General features: G+C 47.8%; 2 protein-coding genes across 2 annotated transcripts in view; one reads left to right on the plus strand and one right to left on the minus strand.

Moving 5' to 3' along the window:
- Positions 1 to 1007, minus strand: part of nedd9 (neural precursor cell expressed, developmentally down-regulated 9) — a gene marked incomplete at its 5' end in the record, with an annotated part of 7958 nt that extends 6951 nt beyond the window's left edge. The window contains 1 exon segment of the mRNA XM_080515886.1: positions 975 to 1007. Coding sequence (XP_080372012.1) covers positions 975 to 1007 — 33 coding nt within the window.
- A 2120-nt stretch (positions 1008 to 3127) lies between these two features.
- On the plus strand, positions 3128 to 15904 carry LOC308144957 (enhancer of filamentation 1-like). Its single transcript, XM_080516254.1, has 2 exons — positions 3128 to 3296; positions 15464 to 15904. Exons 1-2 carry the CDS (start codon positions 3285 to 3287, stop codon positions 15821 to 15823), a joined length of 372 nt encoding a protein of 123 aa, XP_080372380.1. The 5' UTR covers positions 3128 to 3284; the 3' UTR covers positions 15824 to 15904.
- Positions 15905 to 20818: the final 4914 nt, after the last annotated feature.

A 20818-nucleotide genomic window follows, 5' to 3' on the forward strand; every position in this document is an offset into this window, starting at 1 on the left:
TGTCTTAAAAGAATAGAATAAGTACTGAATAAATCCACTTCTTTAACTAACATGGACGCAGACGAAGCCACGATGAGGCTTTTCTCTCCTCGCTTCGTTATGAAGCACAACTTGTTGGCGTAAAGTTGGCAGCTGCTCGTTTCCACGACAACGGGGCGGGAATTTTGCAGCAGTTTCAGTGGAACGTTTACCACCAATCACCAGACCGTCGTCGGCATACCTGGAGAGAATCTCAGCGGTGTGATCGAGTAAGTATCCATGTGATGATGTCCCTCTGAACAAATACTTTCTCATCTGGATCAATACTGATGTGTTGAAACTGAATTATGCTCTTAAAGCGACGGCGCCTCTAGAACTTGTCTTGTTCAGCACCGAAGTTCCGGGAACGACTGGAACCGCCCCCATCCTTGACAGTTTTGCTGCCGTTTCCGTGGAAACTTGACGTCGTTGTCGTGTAAACGCTAAACTTGTACGAAAACGTGACAAATTCGGCACCTCGGAGGTCGTCTTGTCGTCGTTTGTTACCATGGCGACGTGTTTCCGGCTGGCGTTTGTGTGATCCCTCGTCCTGGTCTCGTCTTGAAGCTCAACTTGTTGGCGTAAAGTTGGCAGCGGCTCGTTTCCACGACAACGGGGCGGGGATTTTTGCAGCAGTTTCAGTGGAACGTTTACCACCAGTCACCAGACTGTCATCAGCATACCTGGAGAAGAACCTCAGCGGGTGATCGAGTAAGTATCCATGTGATGATGTCCCTCTGAACAAATACTTTCTCATCTGGATCAATACTGATGTGTTGAAACTGAATTATGCTCTTAAAGCGACGGCGCATCTAGAAATTGTCCTGTTCCAGGAACGACCGGAACGTCTCCATCCTTGACAGTTTTGCTGCCGTTTCCATGGAAACTTGACGTCGTTTTCAGGGGTGTTGTCGTGTAAATGCTAAACTTTTACCAAAACGCAACAAATTCGGCACCTCGGAGGTTGTCTTGTAGCCGTTTGTTACCATGGCGACGTGTTTCCGTCTGGCGTTTGTATGATTCCTCGTCCTGGACTCGTCTTGAAGCTCAACTTGTTGGCGTAAAGTTGGCAGCTGCTCGTTTCCACGACAACGGGGCGGGGATTTTGCAGCAGTTTCAGTGGAACGTTTACCACCAGTCACCAGACTGTCATCAGCATACCTGGAGAAGAACCTCAGCGGGGTGATCGAGTAAGTATCCATGTGATGATGTCACTCTGAACAAATACTTTCTCATCTGGAGCAATACTGATGTGTTGAAACTGAATTATGCTCTTAAAGCGACGGCGCATCTAGAAATTGTCCTGTTCCAGGAACGACTGGAACCGCCTCCATCCTTGACAGTTCTGCTGCCGTTTCCGTGGAAACTTGACGTCGTTTTCAGGGGCGTTGTCGTGTAAACGCTAAACTTTTACCAAAACGCAACAAATTCGGCACCTCGGAGGTCGTCTTGTCGTCGTTTGTTACCATGGCGACGTGTTTCCGGGGTGGCGTTTGCACGATTCCTCGTCCTGGATCAGCTGCTGCAGAAGCTTCCCGCTGAATCCGACCGACACGTTTGGTATGGATCACGTCAGTTTCTCTTCACGCCTCGGTCTAATTTCGGCGGCTGCACACGTGCAGCCGGATCGATGCCGGCGCAGGACGCCTCATCAGTGCTAACGCTCACGTTGGACGAGTCCGGCGCTCCGCGAGGGAGACGAGCCGGAGGAGATAAGAGTGATATCTGATTTATTCATTTATTCATGGGACAGGAGGGTGGGGTTGTTGGGTCGGAGCTTTGATCGCGGCTGCACTGGTTCTCTGAGCAAACAGAAACATTTCCCACGGAGGAGATTATTCTATGCCGCAGAATAATAAGACTTTCTTTGCTCTCTGAGGCCCGTCGGCCGGAAACAAACGGTTTTTGTTACATCCTGGACTGACGAGTCGTCACTGCAGTCGTTTGTACGTCGTTTGTCTCCAGAAGCTTTACAACATTACAAACATCCTTCAGATAATGGAGGAAAAACTGTGTTAAAATAATTTAGAATCATTTGAATTTATATATTCAAACTTTATTGCCTGGCAACATAATTATCCCAATTTATTTTGCAGAATAAATTCATTAATTGTTTTTTTTTTTAAATGTTCTAGCTAATTGTTTTCTTTTTTTAATTTATACATTTTCATAACAGAAGTTATGTATAAATAAATAATAATTGTTTTTGATCTTTTGTATTCAAAATAAATTAATAAATCTATATTTTGTATAGGATTTTAAAACAGTCTTATTCTATTTTTTAAATATTTTCCTCAGTAGTGGATTTAAAGAAAAAAACATTTATTATTGAAAAAGTACTTTATGTTATGTTTAAGAATTCTTATACATACAATTTCATTTTTATTCATTTATTATTTTAACAGAAATGCTTTTTAGTTCCAAACATTGCATTTGTGGAGTCGTGATGAATTTATTCTTTTCATCATAATTTTTCTCATGTTTGTTAATTATTTAAAAAAATTTTATTTTACATTATTCCATTAAAATAAACTTGAGTGAATGAACTTATTCTTTTCATTAGAATTTTTCTCATGTTTGTTAATTATTTCTTTTTTTTTCTAAATGTATTTTACATTATTCCATTAATCTAAACTTGAGTGAATGAATTTACTCTTTTCATTATAACTTTTCTCATGTTTTTAATTATTTCATATTATTATTTTTTTTAATTTATTTTACATTATTCCATTAAAATAAACTTGAGTGAATGAATTCATTGTTTTCATTAGAATTTTTCTCATAGAATTTTTTATTTATTTATTTATTTTACATTATTTTATTAAAATAAACTTGAGTGAATGAATTTACTCTTTTCATTATAATTTTTCTCATGTTTGTTAATTATTTCATATTACTATTTTTTATTTATTTTACATTATGCCATTAAAATAAACTCGAGTGGGTGACGTCACGTTTGGCAGGGCTGCGAATGGGCGGGGTTATTGCGGTTTTGGGGGGGAGGGGGCGGGGCTTAGAGCGCCTGCGCGGACCAATGAGCGGGCGGAGCGGCGAGCAGCGGCGCTGAGCGGAGCGGCAGCCCGGAGGAGACGCGCAGTGAGCGGCGGAGCGGCAGGCGGACACGGCGCTGCTGCGGAGCTCCGGATGGCCGCTGGAAAATAAAAAACTAAAAAACCAAAAAACTGACGGATAAAAAAAAAAACAAACAAACGGATTTCTATTCAAAAAGTCGCTCTTGCTGGAATCGGAGAGGAAAAAAGTGCGACATGAAGTACAAAGTAAGTGCGGATGATTTTGGTTTTATGCGAAGTGAGGACGTGGAAAAGTGAGCGCAACTGTTTTTTATTTAACTTTTTGATTCGCACACTCGCTTCCGGGTGCTTATTGGAGGATTCGCTGCCGGAAAGTGAAGGTTTGTGGGCCGATGGAGCTGAAACATCCAGGATTTACTGGTTTTAGTCGCTTCATATCTGGAGGCTCGGTTTTTTTTTTTTAACGCCCCAGGGGCGCACAAAGGGGCAACAAGCAACCACATTCTGCCCCTTTTGCCCCCCCCCCCTTCCGTCTTTCATATGCTGAAATCACAAAGTGAGATGATCCGAGCCGCTAATCTGCTCTGGATTTAATCTGGATGAATATTCTCCCTGCGATGTTTGACCACATTGATGGGAAAGAAGAAGAAAGTAGTTCCAGTTAAATAGTTTCTGGGTCACGTTACTTCACAGTCTTTGTTTAAATGTGGTTTAAACTTATTTTTTTCTTCCCTCTATTGTGACTTCACGAAGAAACAAATTCAAACTGCAGCTTGTAAAGTTTTTTTTTAAACTTTCTCTGGTTTCTGCGCGTTCACGTGTCGTTCTCGTGTTTATTCTCTGACAAAAAGCTGCCAGTTTGTGGTTCCTGTGGAAATGGAAACGCGTCCAGGCTCAGTCTGGTTGTTCGGATTAATTCAAGATTCCTGCGTTTAGAATCTCTACATGGAAGCAAAGTTCTTTCTGGGAGGTTGTAAACCTTCTGAGTCACCCTCGTTCCATCTGCTGGCTGTAAAAACACCAGAAAGAGGCTCTTTCTCTCACTAGTTTCACTAACTTTCTCCTTTTAATTGTCAATAACGTCGATGTGGCCTGATTCTGAGGTGAAGTTGTAAAAACAGCCGAGTTTCTGTTATTGTGAGACGTTAAAATGATTGTATATCATCTGCATACACTGGAATTCCTCCTCAAACACTTCATAACTTCATGTTTATAACGGATATAGAAAATAATAGAAATACTTTATTAATTCTCTTAGTATTCGTGGGTTTGTTTCATATCTTTATCAGTATTTCTTTGGGAGAAACGGGAAACGTTTTTTTTTTTTAAACGCAAAGAGCAAATAATCTGATATGATTTGCTTGAAAATGACATTTTTGCTCATTTCCATTTGAAATTATCAAAAACATTTGGCTTTTCAACTGTTCTTGTAATCCCATTTTATTGATAAAGCACTTTAAAAAAAAACTGAACTAAAAAAGGCTGAGAAATCGTGTGTATTTCTTTTTACTGTAACGACGAGGACGTTTGTGATCAATTCTTAGGAAAATAACAGCATAAAGCAAAGAAATAGAGTTTCTTCACGTATTCTTTAGTAATTAAATAAAATAATAAAAATATTTCTCAGTGGCATTAAAAAAAAAACCTCTAATATCCCAGAGACACTCGCTTGGTGTAGAAAAAGACAGATTTTGTTCCAGTGAAGAGAATAAAGAGTAGCTGCTTACCCGGAGGAGCCGTTAGCATGTTGTTAGCATGCTGTTGGCATGTTGTTAGCAGCGGTAGCGCTCTGCGGACCAGCTGCAGTGGAACCAGCAGAAGTCTTGACTTTTGATCTTCTTGTTTCCCGTCGGAGTCGAACTCGACCAACGTTTGGGCCACAAACCAGTGACGGAACCGGCAGAACCTGGCGACTCGTCAGGAGAACGAGACGTCGTCAGCGCGTTGTCTGTTCAGGAAAAACATAAAAGGACAGAAAGTCTGTTTTCTTATTATTGGAGACAAATTCGTCTCAAAACCGCACAAAGTCCAACCAGTTTCAGGAGAGAGAGATCAGTTCGTTCACGATTCTTACATGAGCCGATCTTTGGTGTCGGACGATGTCGGACGATGTCGGACGGCCGAGAGTCGTCCAGTTTGTGGAGCCTGAAGGTCGTCCCTGACTTTTCCTCAGTCTGCGTCTGCAGACCGCTTGGATGGTTCTGTGTTCCAGTTCTACGTGTCACATTGGTTCATTATGTAACAAAACATTACGTAACAAAATGTAACAAAGCGATCCATAACGTAACAACATATAGAGAGGAAGAAGTAGAGAGGAAGATGTACAGAGGAGGAAGTAGAGAGGAGGAAGTAGAGAGGAAGATGTAGAGAGGAGGAAGTAGAGAGGAGGAAGTAGAGAGGAGGAAGTAGAGAGGAAGAAGTAGAGAGGAGGAAGTAGAGAGGAAGATGTAGAGAGGAGGAAGTAGAGAGGAGGAAGTAGAGAGGAGGAAGTAGAGAGGAAGATGTAGAGAGGAGGAAGTAGAGAGGAAGATTTAGAGAGGAAGATGTAGAGAGGACGATGTACAGAGGAAGTAGAGAGGAGGAAGTAGAGAGGAAGATGTACAGAGGAAGTAGAGAGGAAGATGTAGAGAGGAGAAAGTGGAGAGGAGGAAGTAGAGAGGAAGATTTAGAGAGGAAGATGTAGAGAGGAAGATGTACAGAGGAAGTAGAGAGGAGGAAGTAGAGAGGAAGATGTACAGAGGAAGTAGAGAGGAAGATGTAGAGAGGAGAAAGTGGAGAGGAGGAAGTAGAGAGGAAGAAGTAGAGGAAGAGGAAGTAGAGAGGAAGATGTAGAGGAAGAGGAAGTAGAGAGGAGGAAGTAGAGGAAGAGGAAGTAGAGAAGCAAGTGAACCTGGAATTTACAGTGATGACTGGTGGCCACGCCCACTTTGATCATGTGACCCCCCCCCCCCCCAAATGTCAGCGCAGTTTTTAAAAGTGCAACACGACTTTGGAAGAATTTAAATCCACCCAGAGCTTCTTTTTTTAAAACTAGACTGAGTGACGAGAAGAAGAAGAACCAGGATCTGCTCCTTTTTACTTTCTTTTATCAAAACTAAAACAAGGGTTCAGGCTCTGGTCCAACTGCAAGAAGGGGGGGGGGGGGGGGGGGGGGCTGGAGACATTGTTCAGAGAGTGAAGAGGAGGGGGGGGGGGGGCTGGAGAGAATGAAAGAGAGGGAGAGGAAGTGGTGTGGGGGGTGCAGAGAGGGCAAACAGAGTTATTGTGGGTGGGGGGTGGAGGGGTTGGGGGGGGGGGGGGGGGGGGGGGCGTGAGAATCAGAGCATTCCAGGCCATGGTGCATGAGAAGGCTGCTGCTCTGAAGATGCTCATGATTGTTTCAAGGTGCCCCCCCCCCCACACACACACACACATGACTCCTGCAGGGGTGTGTGTGTGTGTGTGTGTGTGTGTGTGTGGGGGGGGGGGGGTGCAGGAGGAACTCTCCTGCCGACTTTGCCGCTGTGAGATCTTCGGTCAGTAATCTGAAGTACCAAGTACTCGGATACTTGCTGCACGGCTCCTTTTGTTTGTTTATTTGTCTCCTGTCCACCGAAGCGCTGTCCTTTGTGTTTTAGTGTGTGTGTGTGTGTGTGTGTGTGTGTGTGTGTGTGTGTGTGTGTGTGTGTGTGTGTGTGTGTGTGTGTGTGTGTGTGTGTGTGTGTGAGGGATCTGAGCGTGGCGTGAAATCGCGGGGACGTCTTGGTATCGTTGGCGGCTCCAGTATGTAAAACCGTGGCCCTGCTGAGATACCATGAAAACACCCGGAGGGGGGGGGAGGGGGGGGGGGGGGGATTAGCGCTCGTCTCCGGGGGTTACGGCGACGCTCGCAGACCCGCCTGGCGTCGTCGCCGGGCCGTGGAAAATAATCCCCGTCTCTTGTTCTGTGTGAGGCTGAAACAACAGACGCATCACTTCCTGTCTGATTCGTCTTCAAAGACGGTTATAACGTTTTAACATTTTAACGTTTTTAACGTTTTGACTTTACGCTGCTGCTACTTCCCCTCGTAATTGTAGATCTACTTGAGTCATGATGCCCTGGAGAAGATTTATTTTGAAAAGCAGCTTCAACGGTTTATTATTTTATCCTACATATTTACATGCATATTTCAACTTTGATCTTCAGTCTTTGATCTTAACCGGTGATTATGACTGATGATGTTAAAACGGAGGCGGCCTGAATGTGGTGGAAAGAGTCGTGTTCTGTTTTTCGTGTTCGGCGACTCTCCTCGGTGAATAAAGCGTAACGTGTCACCGCGGACGCCAACGCATCACTTCCTGTGAGGTCTTGTTGTTTTCAACGTGTTTCCAGGGTGTAGAGACGTTTCCTCACACCCCCTTTTACATCACCAGACTGTGTTTGCTAACTTCCTGTTGCTCTACGCCGTGACCTGCTGGTGACGGGGGAAGGAGGGATGGAGCGGAGGGGTGTTTCTCTCCTCAGGCGTCTGGGTGTGATTCATGCGTTTACCCTTCAGAATAAGACGTATTTCATTCCCCCCCGAGGGGAAGTAAGAAGACCAGCAAGACCTCCAGTCGTACAGTGGAACCAATCAGCACAGGGTCCGTCCTCACCAGAACACCGGTTCACCTGAACCAGATGTTTCTGGAGGAGCAGGGCCATAGACCTATAGAACTAGAAGCTACACTGCTAGCAGCAGGGCCATGGACCTATAGAACTAGAAGCTACATAGATCTATAGAACTAGAAGCTACTGACGCTAGCAGCAGGAGGAGCAGGGCCATAGAGCTATAGAACTAGAAGCTACTGACCCCACCAGCAGGGTCATAGACCTATAGAACTAGAATCTACTGATGCTAGCAGCAGGGCCATAGACCTATAGAGCTAGAAGCTACTGACGCTAGCAGCAGGAGGAGCAGGGCCATAGACCTATAGAACTAGAAGCTACTGACGCTAGCAGGAGGAGGAGTGGGGCCATAGACCTATAGAACTAGAAGCTACTGATGCTAGCAGCAGGGCCATAGACCTATAGAACTAGAAGCTACTGACGCTAGCAGGAGGAGGAGTGGGGCCATAGACCAATAGAACTAGAAGCTACTGACGCTAGCAGCAGGAGCAGTAGGGCCATAGACCTATAGAACTAGAAGCTACTGACGCTAGCAGGAGGAGGAGCAGGGCCATAGACCTATAGAACTAGAAGCTACTGACGCTAGCAGGAGGAGGAGCAGGGCCATAGACCTATAGAACTAGAAGCTACTGACGCTAGCAGCCGGAGCAGCAGGGCCATAGACCTATAGAACTAGAAGCTACTGACGCTAGCAGGAGGAGGAGCAGGGCCATAGACCTATAGAACTAGAGTTCTATCCAGGTTTAGGTCAAAATTTCTATGTTCTCTGTCTTCTTCTGCCTTTCTGGTACGTCTGGTGCGCCACAGCGCCCCCAGAGGCCCGACAGGTGAACTACAGGCCCTGAAGCCTCATGTTGAGTCGAGTTAGGAATGTTTTTGGAGGCCGGGGAGGAAAAAAAAAAAAAAAAAAGATTGTTTTGTTTTTGGCGGTGTGGCTGTGGCCTGAGAAAATGTAGAAAATGAGAGACTTTCAAGGCGGAACTCTTTGGTTTTTCGTCTGAAAGTATTTATAGCCGCGTCTCTCCGGATCCAGTGGAAACTTGAAAACGATCTGCTGGTTTGATTTCCGTTGGGACGCCGAGGTCGTTTCCTCCGGCTGTGGCACAGCAGCGCCAATCGACTCCCGGCCGCTCGCATCACTGATCGATCCGTCCGCCGGCGGCTAACGGTCAACAGCGACTCAGCCTTTCTTTCTTTCTTTTCTTTTTCTTCTCTTTCCCCCCCAGACGTTCTCGGCAGCTTCACCGCGGCTGCCGTGTCATTATGCTAGCTGTAGCGCAGCGCGAGGCTGTAATCGGCGGCTCCGGAGAACCCGCCCAAACGCAGAAGTTCCCGTGTGCCGCGAGCGCCGAGCCGCTTCCCACGAGCGCCGTCACATCGGCCCGCTCGTCTGAAGCGCCCCTCCCCCGCCAGCGCCCCTCCCCCGCCACCGGCTCCTCATTACCGCCGTTTACTATAATTGTTTTCTATATTTAAGCTCGTGAAACGAGGCCAGATGAAGTCGGAGGCTCCGCGGGACGGTGGCGGGGGGGACGGCCCTCCACCCTCCACCCTCCACCCTCCATCCTCCATCCTCCATCCTCCGCCCTCCACCTTCCGCCCTCCACCTTCCACCCTCCACTCTCCAGCCTCCGCCCTCCACCCTCCGCCCTCCGTCCTCCACCCTCCATCCTCCACCCTCCGTCCTCCACCCTCCATCCTCCACTCTCCGTCCTCCACTCTCCGTCCTCCATCCTCCACCCTCCACTCTCCGTCCTCCACCCTCCGTCCTCCGCCCTCCATCCTCCACTCTCCGTCCTCCACTCTCCGTCCTCCATCCTCCGTCCTCCACCCTCCACTCTCCGTCCTCCACCTTCCACCCTCCGTCCTCCACCCTCCACCCTGTCCTCCACCCTCCACTCTCCGTCCTCCACTCTCCAACCTCAGCCCTCTGCCCTCCACCTTCCACCTTCAGCCCTCCATCCTCCGCCCTCCACTCTCCATCTTCTGCCCTCCATCCTTTGCCCTCCATCTTCTGCCCTCTGTCCTCCACTCTCCGCCCTCCACCCTCCTCCCTCCACACTCCACCCTCCACCCTCCACTCTCCGCCCTCCACCCTCCTTCCTCCACACTCCACACTCCGCCCTCCACTCTCCACCCTCCGCCCTCCACCCTCCACCCTCCGCCCTCCACACTCCACCCTCCACTCTCCACCCTCCACCCGCCGCCCTCCACATTCCACTCGGCAGCGCCAGCATTTCTTTGGCTCAGGAACGTCCTTTGAAAGTGGCGGTCGCGCTCCGGTTGCCGTGGCGACGCCGGGGTTTTTTTTTTTTTGAGCATCTGCAGGCCAAAGCCACCGTCATTATCGTGAGACTGACGTGTGTCCCAGACGGGCCGAGTCAAAACCACCCAGAGAGCCGGGGGGCGGAGCCGCCGCGCAGCCGCCGCTCGGCTTACGTAAGGTTTTTTGGTTTTTTTTAGAGTTTGTGGAAAGGTCAGCGGTGACGGCGCGTTTGTGTAGCGCCTGCGAGGAGGACGAAGGCCTCGCCGAGGTAGAGGAGGGTGAGTCAGGGGGGGGCTTCCCTCGTCTCACAGGACAGGAAACGCCGTCATGACTGCTGCAATAAAAGTGAACTTTTGTTTGTTCAAGATTTATTTTTACTGTTTGTAGTAAAGACGTAAGAAGAAACGGCCGGTCAGCAATGTAAACATCGTAAATTGTGAAGTTGTTGTTAGTTCAGAGCTCCGGGGTAATTTGATTACAGGGTTGTTGATATTCACCCAAACTTCACTTTTTTCACAATAAGAGCTTGTTTACATGGGAGCAGTTTGAAGTTAAATACAGGAAACTGGTTGCGTTTTCTATGTCCACTGAACAATCACACTTGGTGGTTTTATTTTGACAGTCACGTAATAACAATCCAACTTGGTGGTTTTATTTTGATAGTCACCGTAATAACGATCCAACTTGGTGGTTTTATTTTGACAGTCACCGTAGTAACAATCCAACTTGGTGGTTTTATTTTGATAGTCACCGTAATAACGATCCAACTTGGTGGTTTTATTTTGACAGTCACCGTAGTGACAATCCAACTTGGTGGTTTTATTTTGATAGTCACCGTAATAACAATCCAACTTGGTGGTTTTATTTTGATAGTCACCGTAATAACAATCCAACTTGGTGGTTTTATTTTGACAGTCACCATATTAACAATCCAACTTGGTTGTTTTATTTTGACAGTCACCGTAATAACAATCCAACAGCTTTGGAAACATCACTCAGACTTGTCTTTTAGCAGTTTGTAGCCACACCGTCTGTAGCCACACCGTCTGTAGTGTAGCCACACCGTCTGTAGCCACACCGTCTGTAGTGTAGCCACACCGTCTGTAGCTACACCGTCTGTAGTGTAGCCACACCGTCTGTAGCCACACCGTCTGTAGTGTAGCCACACCGTCTGTAGTGTAGCCACACCGTCTGAAGTGTAGCCACACCGTCTGTAGCTACACCGTCTGTAGTGTAGCCACACCGTCTGTAGCCACACCGTCTGTAGTGTAGCCACACCGTCTGAAGTGTAGCCACACCGTCTGTAGCTACACCGTCTGTAGTGTAGCCACACCGTCTGTAGCCACACCGTCTGAAGTGTAGCCACACCGTCTGTAGCTACACCGTCTGTAGTGTAGCCACACCGTCTGTAGCCACACCGTCTGTAGTGTAGCCACACCGTCTGAAGTGTAGCCACACCGTCTGTAGCTACACCGTCTGTAGTGTAGCCACACCGTCTGTAGCTACACCGTCTGTAGTGTAGCCACACCGTCTGTAGCCACACCGTCTGTAGTGTAGCCACACCGTCTGAAGTGTAGCCACACCATCTGTAGCTACACCGTCTGTAGTGTAGCCACACCGTCTGTAGCCACACCGTCTGTAGTGTAGCCACACCGTCTGAAGTGTAGCCACACCGTCTGTAGCTACACCGTCTGTAGTGTAGCCACACCGTCTGTAGCCACACCGTCTGAAGTGTAGCCACACCGTCTGTAGCTACACCGTCTGTAGTGTAGCCACACCGTCTGTAGCCACACCGTCTGTAGTGTAGCCACACCGTCTGAAGTGTAGCCACACCGTCTGTAGCTACACCGTCTGTAGTGTAGCCACACCGTCTGTAGCTACACCGTCTGTAGTGTAGCCACACCGTCTGTAGCCACACCGTCTGAAGTGTAGCCACACCGTCTGTAGCTACACCGTCTGTAGTGTAGCCACACCGTCTGTAGCCACACCGTCTGTAGTGTAGCCACACCGTCTGAAGTGTAGCCACACCGTCTGTAGCTACACCGTCTGTAGTGTAGCCACACCGTCTGTAGCTACACCGTCTGTAGTGTAGCCACACCGTCTGTAGCCACACCGTCTGTAGTGTAGCCACACCGTCTGAAGTGTAGCCACACCATCTGTAGCTACACCGTCTGTAGTGTAGCCACACCGTCTGTAGCCACACCGTCTGTAGTGTAGCCACACCGTCTGAAGTGTAGCCACACCGTCTGTAGCTACACCGTCTGTAGTGTAGCCACACCGTCTGTAGCTACACCGTCTGTAGTGTAGCCACACCGTCTGTAGCCACACCGTCTGTAGTGTAGCCACACCGTCTGAAGTGTAGCCACACCATCTGTAGCTACACCGTCTGTAGTGTAGCCACACCGTCTGTAGCCACACCGTCTGTAGTGTAGCCACACCGACAGGAAGCAGCAGAAGTGCTAGCCTGAGGCGACAGATGTAACCAGAGTGTTTACAGGCGACTAACTGGTGTTTAAGGCGCTAATAGCGGGTTCCACCTGCGCTGAGCCGCGGCTAACGCAAACACCAGGCCTCACCGCCGGTGCGGCTTCAAAGAGCGGCGGCCATCGCTGCTAAACGCCTGTTTGCTCAGCGTGACGGAGGTCACGGTCAGCGGTCACATGACGCAGCGGCTCGTCACGCCCGGGTCGCCCTGGAAACATGTCTGCTCCTTCCTGTGGAGCTAAACCTGCTAGCGTCACGTCTCGTCACAGCTAACAACAACAACATGTCCTCAAACTTCAGCAAAACACAAACATCACCGGAAATGTGACAATTATTACCGTTTTGATTGTTTATATGAGAATGTATTATTATAATAATCATTATTATCATCATTATTATTATTATCATCATTATTATAATAATAATCATTATTATCATCATTATTATTATTATCATCATTATTATAATAATAATCATTATTATCATCATCATTATTACAATCATTATTATTATTATAATTATTATAATAATAATTATTATTATTATATTATTATTATCATCATTACAATAATAATAATCATTATTATTATTATCATCATTATTATAATAATAATAATCATGATTATTATTACTATTATCATTATTATCATCATTATAATAATCATTATTATTATTATTATTATTATTATCATTATCATCATTACAATAATAATAATCATTATTATCATCATTATTATTATTATAATTATTATCAGGGTAATATATGATTACTCTGATAATATCATTATATGATAATCAATCATTATTATTATTATAATTATTGTTATAATTATTATCATTTCAATAATAATAACAATAATTCCTATTATCATCACCATCATTATTATTAACATCATTATTATGATAATAATTTATTATTGTTATCATTATTCTCATTATCATCATTATTACAATAAGTATTATTATTATCACCATCATCATTAATATCATTATTATGATAATAATAACATTTTTATTATTATTATTATTAATTATCATCATTACAATGAGAAGTGAGCAGATGAACGTCGCCGTGACGTCATCAGAGGAGCAGAAGAACGTTTCTTCTCTTTACTGCTTTTTTATTGGCTGATTTATTAGAAATCGCTGTTTTTCACCGGCTTTCTTGAAGCTCTGGTGACTTTGTTCCCCGAGACGTGCGGAGACGTGCAGCGAACACGCCGCGCGGACGCGATGAGGTCACGCGGCGTGTTCGTGCTTCGCGGCGGTAATCCGGAGGCGCCGAGGCGGCGCTTTTTGAGGCGTGGAGCCGCTGAGCGCCGGAACCGCGGGACGACGTGCAAGACGTGAATCACCCCACCTAGGAAACTCTGCAAACAAACAGTCTGCCTCACCTCCACCCGCCCTTGAGCAAGGCACTCAATGACTTCAGGTGGTATTTATGGGGGCTTGTGGGGACGGAGAGTGCAGGGCTGTTGCGAGGCGGCGGGGATACTCCCTGGAGGCGGGGCTACTGCTTGGAGGCGGGGCTACTGCCTGGAGGCGGGGCTACTCCCTGGGGGCGGGGCTTCTCCCCGGAGGCGGGGCTTCTCCCCGGAGGCTCGTTTCTGAGCATCCAGCAGTTGAAAAGCGGCGTCACGCTCACTTAAGTCGTCCTGCTTGGAGGGAGGAGGGCTAAAGGGAGACGACGGGGGTGTTTACTGGGGCAATTAGTCCTAAATGCCCGTCGCTCCGTCGCTCCGGGGCTTTTCCTGTCTGACGGCTGTGGTTTGGAGTCATTATCCCTCCGTGAGAAGCCGCGGCGAGGAAGGAAGTCCTATCAGATTGAGATTTGGCTGAAATGACCTCTGGTGAAGAACAGCAGGCTAATGACGCTACGCAACAGGCTAATGGGGCTGCGCGACAGGCTAACGGCGCTGCGCGGCAGGTCAAGCACAACAGGTCAACAGCGCTGTGTGGCAGACCAACGGCTGCACGGCAGGTCAATGGCACCACGCAGCAGGCCAACGGTGCTGCGCGGCATGCTAACGGTGCTACACGGCAGGCTAACGGCGCTGCAGGTCAAGTGCAGCAGGTCAACGGCGCTGTGTGGCAGGTCAATGGCACCACGTGGCAGGCTAACGTGCCACGCGGCAGGCTAATGGCGCTACGCAGCAGGCTACTGGCGCTACGCAGCAGGCTAATGGTGCCGCGCGGCGCAGGGTTCAGCAGCGTGTCACTCGCCAGTTTCACAAACCACATCGACTCAAGTCACTCTGGTACTTTCACAATAAACAGTGCCTCCGCTGGCAGTTCGCTCAGTTAGCATTAGCATTAGCGCTGAAACCACGAGGGAACCGGCTAGCATTCAGAGTCGACACTGAACATTTTAACAAAACTATAAAGGTTTTTGCTAACCGTACGGCTCCTTTCATACAAAATCATCAAAATTCACCGCGAGAAACTTTTATGGTTTATATCGTCTCATGATGTAGCGTTAGCGGCACGTTGAGCAAGGCATTAGCGGCAGCGCTAATTCTATGCGTCTACATATTTTATTAGCTTTTTCTTCGTGAAGCTTTTATTTATTCTCTTTTTTTAGGTGTATTGTTTTCATTAGTTACACATTTATTTCCGAATAAACGACACTTTTTCCGTTCTTTTTTTAAGACTTTTTAGAAGAAAAGCATCGTTTCCTGCAGAAACGAGATATTTCTGCGTTGGAGTCGTAGAGCGAGTGCGTCGGTCCCGAAGGTCGTCTGAACCAGACGCTGATCTAATCTTCCACGACGTTTTGAATCGTCGTTCAGCCGTTTGGTTCCTACGGGTTCTAATTATCTTCAAACGTGAGGCGCGAGTTTCCCGCTAGCCTGAGCAGCGGAATAAATCGAGTCGTTAAGAGGAGGCGACGATCGAGAAACAACCGATGAACGTCGTCACGTCGGTGTTGTTCGATGATTCTCCCAAGGTGGTTTGAAGTGTTGTAACCTATAATCCATGCTTCGTGCCGACTCAGCGTTTCCCGTGAATGACTCGGCGTTTCTCCCTCCCTTCCAGAACCTGATGGCGAAGGCGTTGTACGACAACGTTCCGGAGTCCCCCGAGGAGCTGGCCTTCCGGAAGGGGGACATCCTGACGGTCATCGAGCAGAACACGGGGGGTCTGGAGGGCTGGTGGCTCTGCTCGCTGCACGGCCGGCAAGGCATCGCCCCCGGCAACCGCCTGAAGCTGCTGATCGGGCCCATGTTCGAGGCCCAGCCGGCCGCCGCCGCCGCCGGCACCGGCCCCCCCCGCCCCCGCCACCCCCGCCTCAGGGACTCTACCAGGTCCCGCCGCCCCCCCAGCAGGGGGGGCAGAACATCTACCAGGTCCCCCCCAGGAGCGCCATGGCGACGGATCACACGCCAGGCAAGGTGAGACCATCGGGCGTCCCGCGAGTGGGCGTGTCCCCGCCGATGTTTCAGCCAATCAGAGACCAGAGAGGCGTCGCCACTGCGTTTCGGGTTATTTAGGCTTCTGCTTCTGGAAAATATGATTTCAGAGGGTTGAAATTATATTGGAGTTGATTTTTTAATTTGATTTTTTTACGATGCTACCACAAAAAAAAAAATTAAACAATCTATAAAACATGTTTTTAGGATAAAAATAAAACAGTGTGAAGTTTCAGTATTTTTAACCAAGCCGTGGTTTTTTAAAGACGGTTTGTTTTATTTTGACATAAATGTAAGTGTTTCAGCCGTTGTAGCTGCTGCAGACGTTTTTGTTATTTTAGCTGCTCAAACTCTTTTATGTGTTAAACTTTGAATGAGTTTTGGCCGTTTAGGGAGTTAAAAAAAAAAAATATATATATATATAAGCATTTTAACTGTTTATCTGTTTGGCTGGAGGAGATAAGTGAGAGAAAGTGTTAGCCTTTTTAGAAGTTTTAGCCAGTTGATTTAAGCCATTTTAACTATTTTAGTCATTTTAATCATTTTAGTCATTTTAGCTATTTTGGCCATTTGAGCTATTTTGGTCATTTTAGCTATTTTGGTCATTTTAGCTATTTTAGTCATTTTGCTATTTTAGTCATTTTAGCCATTTTAGTCATTTTAGCTATTTTGGTCATTTTAGCTATTTTAGCCATTTTAGTCATTTTGCTATTTTAGTCATTTTAGCTATTTTGGTCATTTTAGCTATTTTAGTCATTTTATCCATTTTAATAACTGGAGCTGTTTCAGCCATGTTTGGTTCGGGGACTCAGAGGACTCGGTCGGGGACTCAGGACTCAGTCGGGGACTCAGAGGACTCGCTCGGGGACTCAGAGGACTCGCTCGGGGACTCAGGACTCGCTCGGGGACTCAGAGGACTCAGTCGGGGACTCAGAGGACTCGGTCGGGGACTCAGAGGACTCGTTCAGGGACTGAGGACTCGCTCGGGGACTCAGAGGACTCGCTCGGGGACTCAGGACTCGGTCGGAGACTCAGAGGACTCGCTCGGGGACTCAGGACTCGGTCGGAGACTCAGAGGACTCGCTCGGGGACTCAGGACTCGGTCGGGGACTCAGAGGACTCGGTCGGGGACTCAGGACTCGGTCGGGGACTCAGAGGACTCGGTCGGGGACTCAGAGGACTCGGTCGGGGACTCAGGACTCGGTTGGGGACTCGTTCAGGGACCCAGGACTCGGTCGGGGACAGTTGCTGACCTCTGCAGATGTGGGTTTGGGACGACGGTGGATTTAAACACCAGCCGGGGTATTATTGGTGCCTCACAGCGGGGGGGGGGGGGGGTTGTGGCGGTGCCATGAGCAGAGTGGACAGGGTGTGGCGGCGTGGCGCTCGCCACAGAGCAGGGCGGGGCGGGGTTTGACTCCTGGCTTCAGTCACTCGTCCTCGTGGGAAGAAAAGCAAACAGAGCGGCTCTGAGGTTTGCTGGGTCCAGATTCCCTCCGTCTCTTTCCTCCAGCGACAAAGCAGCCGTCCCTCAGTGTATAGTTATTATATATATATATATATATACAATCCTCTGTGGTGTTATGGCTCTGGCTCCAGGGGCTGTCATCTAAAACGTACATCTCAGACCGGCCGGGGAAAATAAACAAGGTAAAACACACGTTGGTCCTCAAACACATTCGGCTTTGACTGGCCAAAGATAGAATTTAATTTGAGATTCCATCCATTTGAAACGGGGAAGTTAGCGTCGTAGCATTTTTACCTTCCGGGAAATGAAGGTAACGTTTGTCATTTTGCATTCTGCAGTTTGTTTTGCTTTCATTTCTCCTCTGAGATCAAAGTGTTTGTGAGAAAAGACCAGGTGACGACTGAAATCCAGCGTTCGCTGATGTGATTAACGTAAAGAAGATAACAAATGAGCTGCCATAGGTTATGTAGGAACGATATTTACTGTTAGCAGGCTTTCGCTCCAGTTCATTTTAGCTATTTTAATCATTTTGCTATTTTAGTCATTTTATCCATTTTAATAATTTTGCTATTTTAATCATTTTATCCATTTTAATAATTTTGCTATTTTAGTAATTTTATCCATTTTGATCATTTTGCTATTTTAGTCATTTTAACCATTTGTATAATTTTGCTATTTTAATCATTTTATCCATTTTAATAATTTTGCTATTTTAGTCATTTTATCCATTTGAATAATTTTGCTATTTTAATCATTTTATCCATTTTAATAATTTTGCTATTTTAATCATTTTATCCATTTTAATAATTTTGCTATTTTAATCATTTTATCCATTTTAATAATTTTGCTATTTTAGTCATTTTATCCATTTGAATAATTTTGCTATTTTAATCATTTTATCCATTTTAATAATTTTGCTATTTTAATCATTTTATCCATTTGAATCATTTTGCTATTTTTGTCATTTTAGCTATTTTAATCATTTTAGCTGTTTTAGTCATTTTAGCCATTTTAATAATTTTGCTATTTTAGTAATTTTAGCTATTTTAGTCATTTTAGCTATTTTAGTCATTTTATCCATTTTAGCCATTTTAATAATTTTGCTATTTTAGTCATTTTAGCTATTTTAGTCATTTTATCCATTTGAATCATTTTGCTATTTTGAGCTTTCCGCCTCCTCGGGGTTTCCTGTCTCCATCTTACTGAGCCGCCGCCTGGAGCTCAGGTGAGCGTCCAGGAAGGTGGCCGGCGGCCGGCGGCCTCAGAGGCGTCAGTCAACCTGCACACGTTCACTTGGCTGCAGGCGGGGCGAGCGCGGCGGCGGGATTAAACGGGCTTTGGCGATAAGACGGAGAAATGAGATGTGCTCTCTGAGCCGCTGCCGTGTTCTCGGAGAGATTAAATTCACTTTTCCTCCACCGCGCCCCCACCTCGTCCTCCGTCACCGTCCACCTCCAGACCACGTGTCCTCGAGGGACGAAACAGGAAGTAGCCTGTTGCATGTTGGACGAGAGAAACTGTTATCCTCCGTTATTCTCCTTTATAAAGACCCAGACTGCTCCGGGGAGAAACAGACAATCTACCGGCTCGCCCTCTCTGGGCTGGAGCCGGTCGGAGGGGGCGGGGCCTGTCAGAGTGGGGGGCGGCGGCCTCCCGCAGGAACACATAAGTCACCTATCTGCTGTCAGACGCACGACGAGGCGCTGGAGGCAAACAAAGGCTCCGTTCATCCCCTCATGACTCCTCGGCTCTTATCAGGGGAGACGCCTGTAAACGGCGTTTCCTCTGTGACGGGGAGACTGCCCCTACATACCTGCCCTACCGACCTGCCCTACCGACCTGGACCTCCCGGCAGCAGGGGGCAGGTAGGGCGGGTAGGGCAGATCAGGATCCGGGGGTACGACTCTGCAGGGGCAGGAAACGCTGCTGCAAGGAGGGAGGAGTGGAAAGATAAGAGATAAGAGCTGTTTGAACTCTGAACCCTCAGAGGAGGAGGAGGAGTGGGAGGTAAGGAGGAAGAGGAGGAGGAAGAGGAGGAGGAAGTGCAGGAGGAGGAGGAGGAGGAGGAGGAGAAGAGGAGGAGCAGCAGGAGGAGGAGGAAGAGGAGGAGGAGGAAGAAAAGGAGCAGAAGGAGAAGAGGATGAAGAGGAGCAGAGGAGGAGGAGGATGAAGAGGAGGAGGAAGAGCAGGAGGAGGAGGAAGAGAGCAGAGGAAGAGCAGGAGGAGGAGGAGAGGGAAGGAGGAGGAGAAGAGGAGAGGAGAGGAGGAGGGGAGGAAGAGGATGAGGAGGAGGAGGAGGAGCAGGAGGAAGAGGAGGAGGAGGAGCAGAAGGAAGAGCAGGAGGAGGAGGAGGAGAAGGAGGAGGAGAAGGAGAGGAAGAGGAGGAGGAGGGAGAGGAGGAGGAGGAGGAGGGGGGAGGAGGAGGAGCAGAAGGAAGAGCAGGAGGAAGAGGAGGAGGAGGAGGAAGAGGAGGAGGAGCAGAAGGAAGAGCAGGAGGAGGAGAAGGAGGAGGAGGAGAGGAGGAGGAGGAGGAGGGGGAGGAAGAGGAAGAGGATGAGGAGGAGGAGGAGGAGGAGGAAGAGGAGGAGGAGGAGGAGGAAGAGGAGTAGGAGGAGGAGGAGGAGGAGCCCCCCCTCCCAGCAGGGTCACTCCAGGACGAGGCCTCAGCCTCCAGACCTCAGAGTCTTTATAGAGCATCAAGGCAACGCTGCCAAGGGGGATTTGTTCTGGGGGGGGGGCAGTGTGTGTGTGTGTGTTGGGGGGGTGAACACACAGCTCCAGGGCACATCGGCAGTAACGTGAGCCCCCCCCCCGTTAACAGAGCAGAAAGCCTCAATCTTCACCTTGGACGGAGGAAAGATGGCCGCCGCTCCAGGTTCAAAACTGCTCCCCCACCAAGAAAAAAAAAAACCTCAGAGTCTCAGGTTTGTTTCCACGGAGACGACGTGATCTCTGATTGGCTACCGCATTCCACCAGAGACACGCTGGACACGTCCAGTCTGGCCGACGTTCAGGCGTCTCTCAGTCCTTTCCTGTAGATTCTAGAAAGAGATTCTGGTTTTCTCCGACGCCCCCCGCCGACAGGCCCCGCCCCTCCACCGACAGGCCCCGCCCCTCCACCTACGACGGCGTCGGTAAAACGGTTGTAAAGAAACAGAAGAAGATACCAACAGGCTCGGAGGCAGAACGACATCTGTTCTCTGTTTGTCCTCCATGTTACCCGGGGAACCGCCTCACACATTCTAAATTACATTTTAAATCAGGATTTTACCACGTGGCACAATTAATAACGTGAGGGGGGGGGGGGGGGGGGGGGGGGAGTGAAATTGGTAAATGTGAGATTTTCAAATTAAAGTCAAACGTCCCCGAAAAGGTTAAATGAGTTGAAACGACCTGCCGAGACGTTTAAAGGTTCACTTCCCCCAAATTATAACATAAATTGACTATTAAGAGGATTAATTGGGTGTTAATTCTCTCTCTCTCTCTCTCTCTCTCTCTCTCTCTCTCTCTCTC

Source organism: Blennius ocellaris (genome assembly GCF_963422515.1).
Source record: "Blennius ocellaris genome assembly, chromosome: 20".
Taxonomy (NCBI): Eukaryota; Metazoa; Chordata; class Actinopteri; order Blenniiformes; family Blenniidae; genus Blennius; species Blennius ocellaris.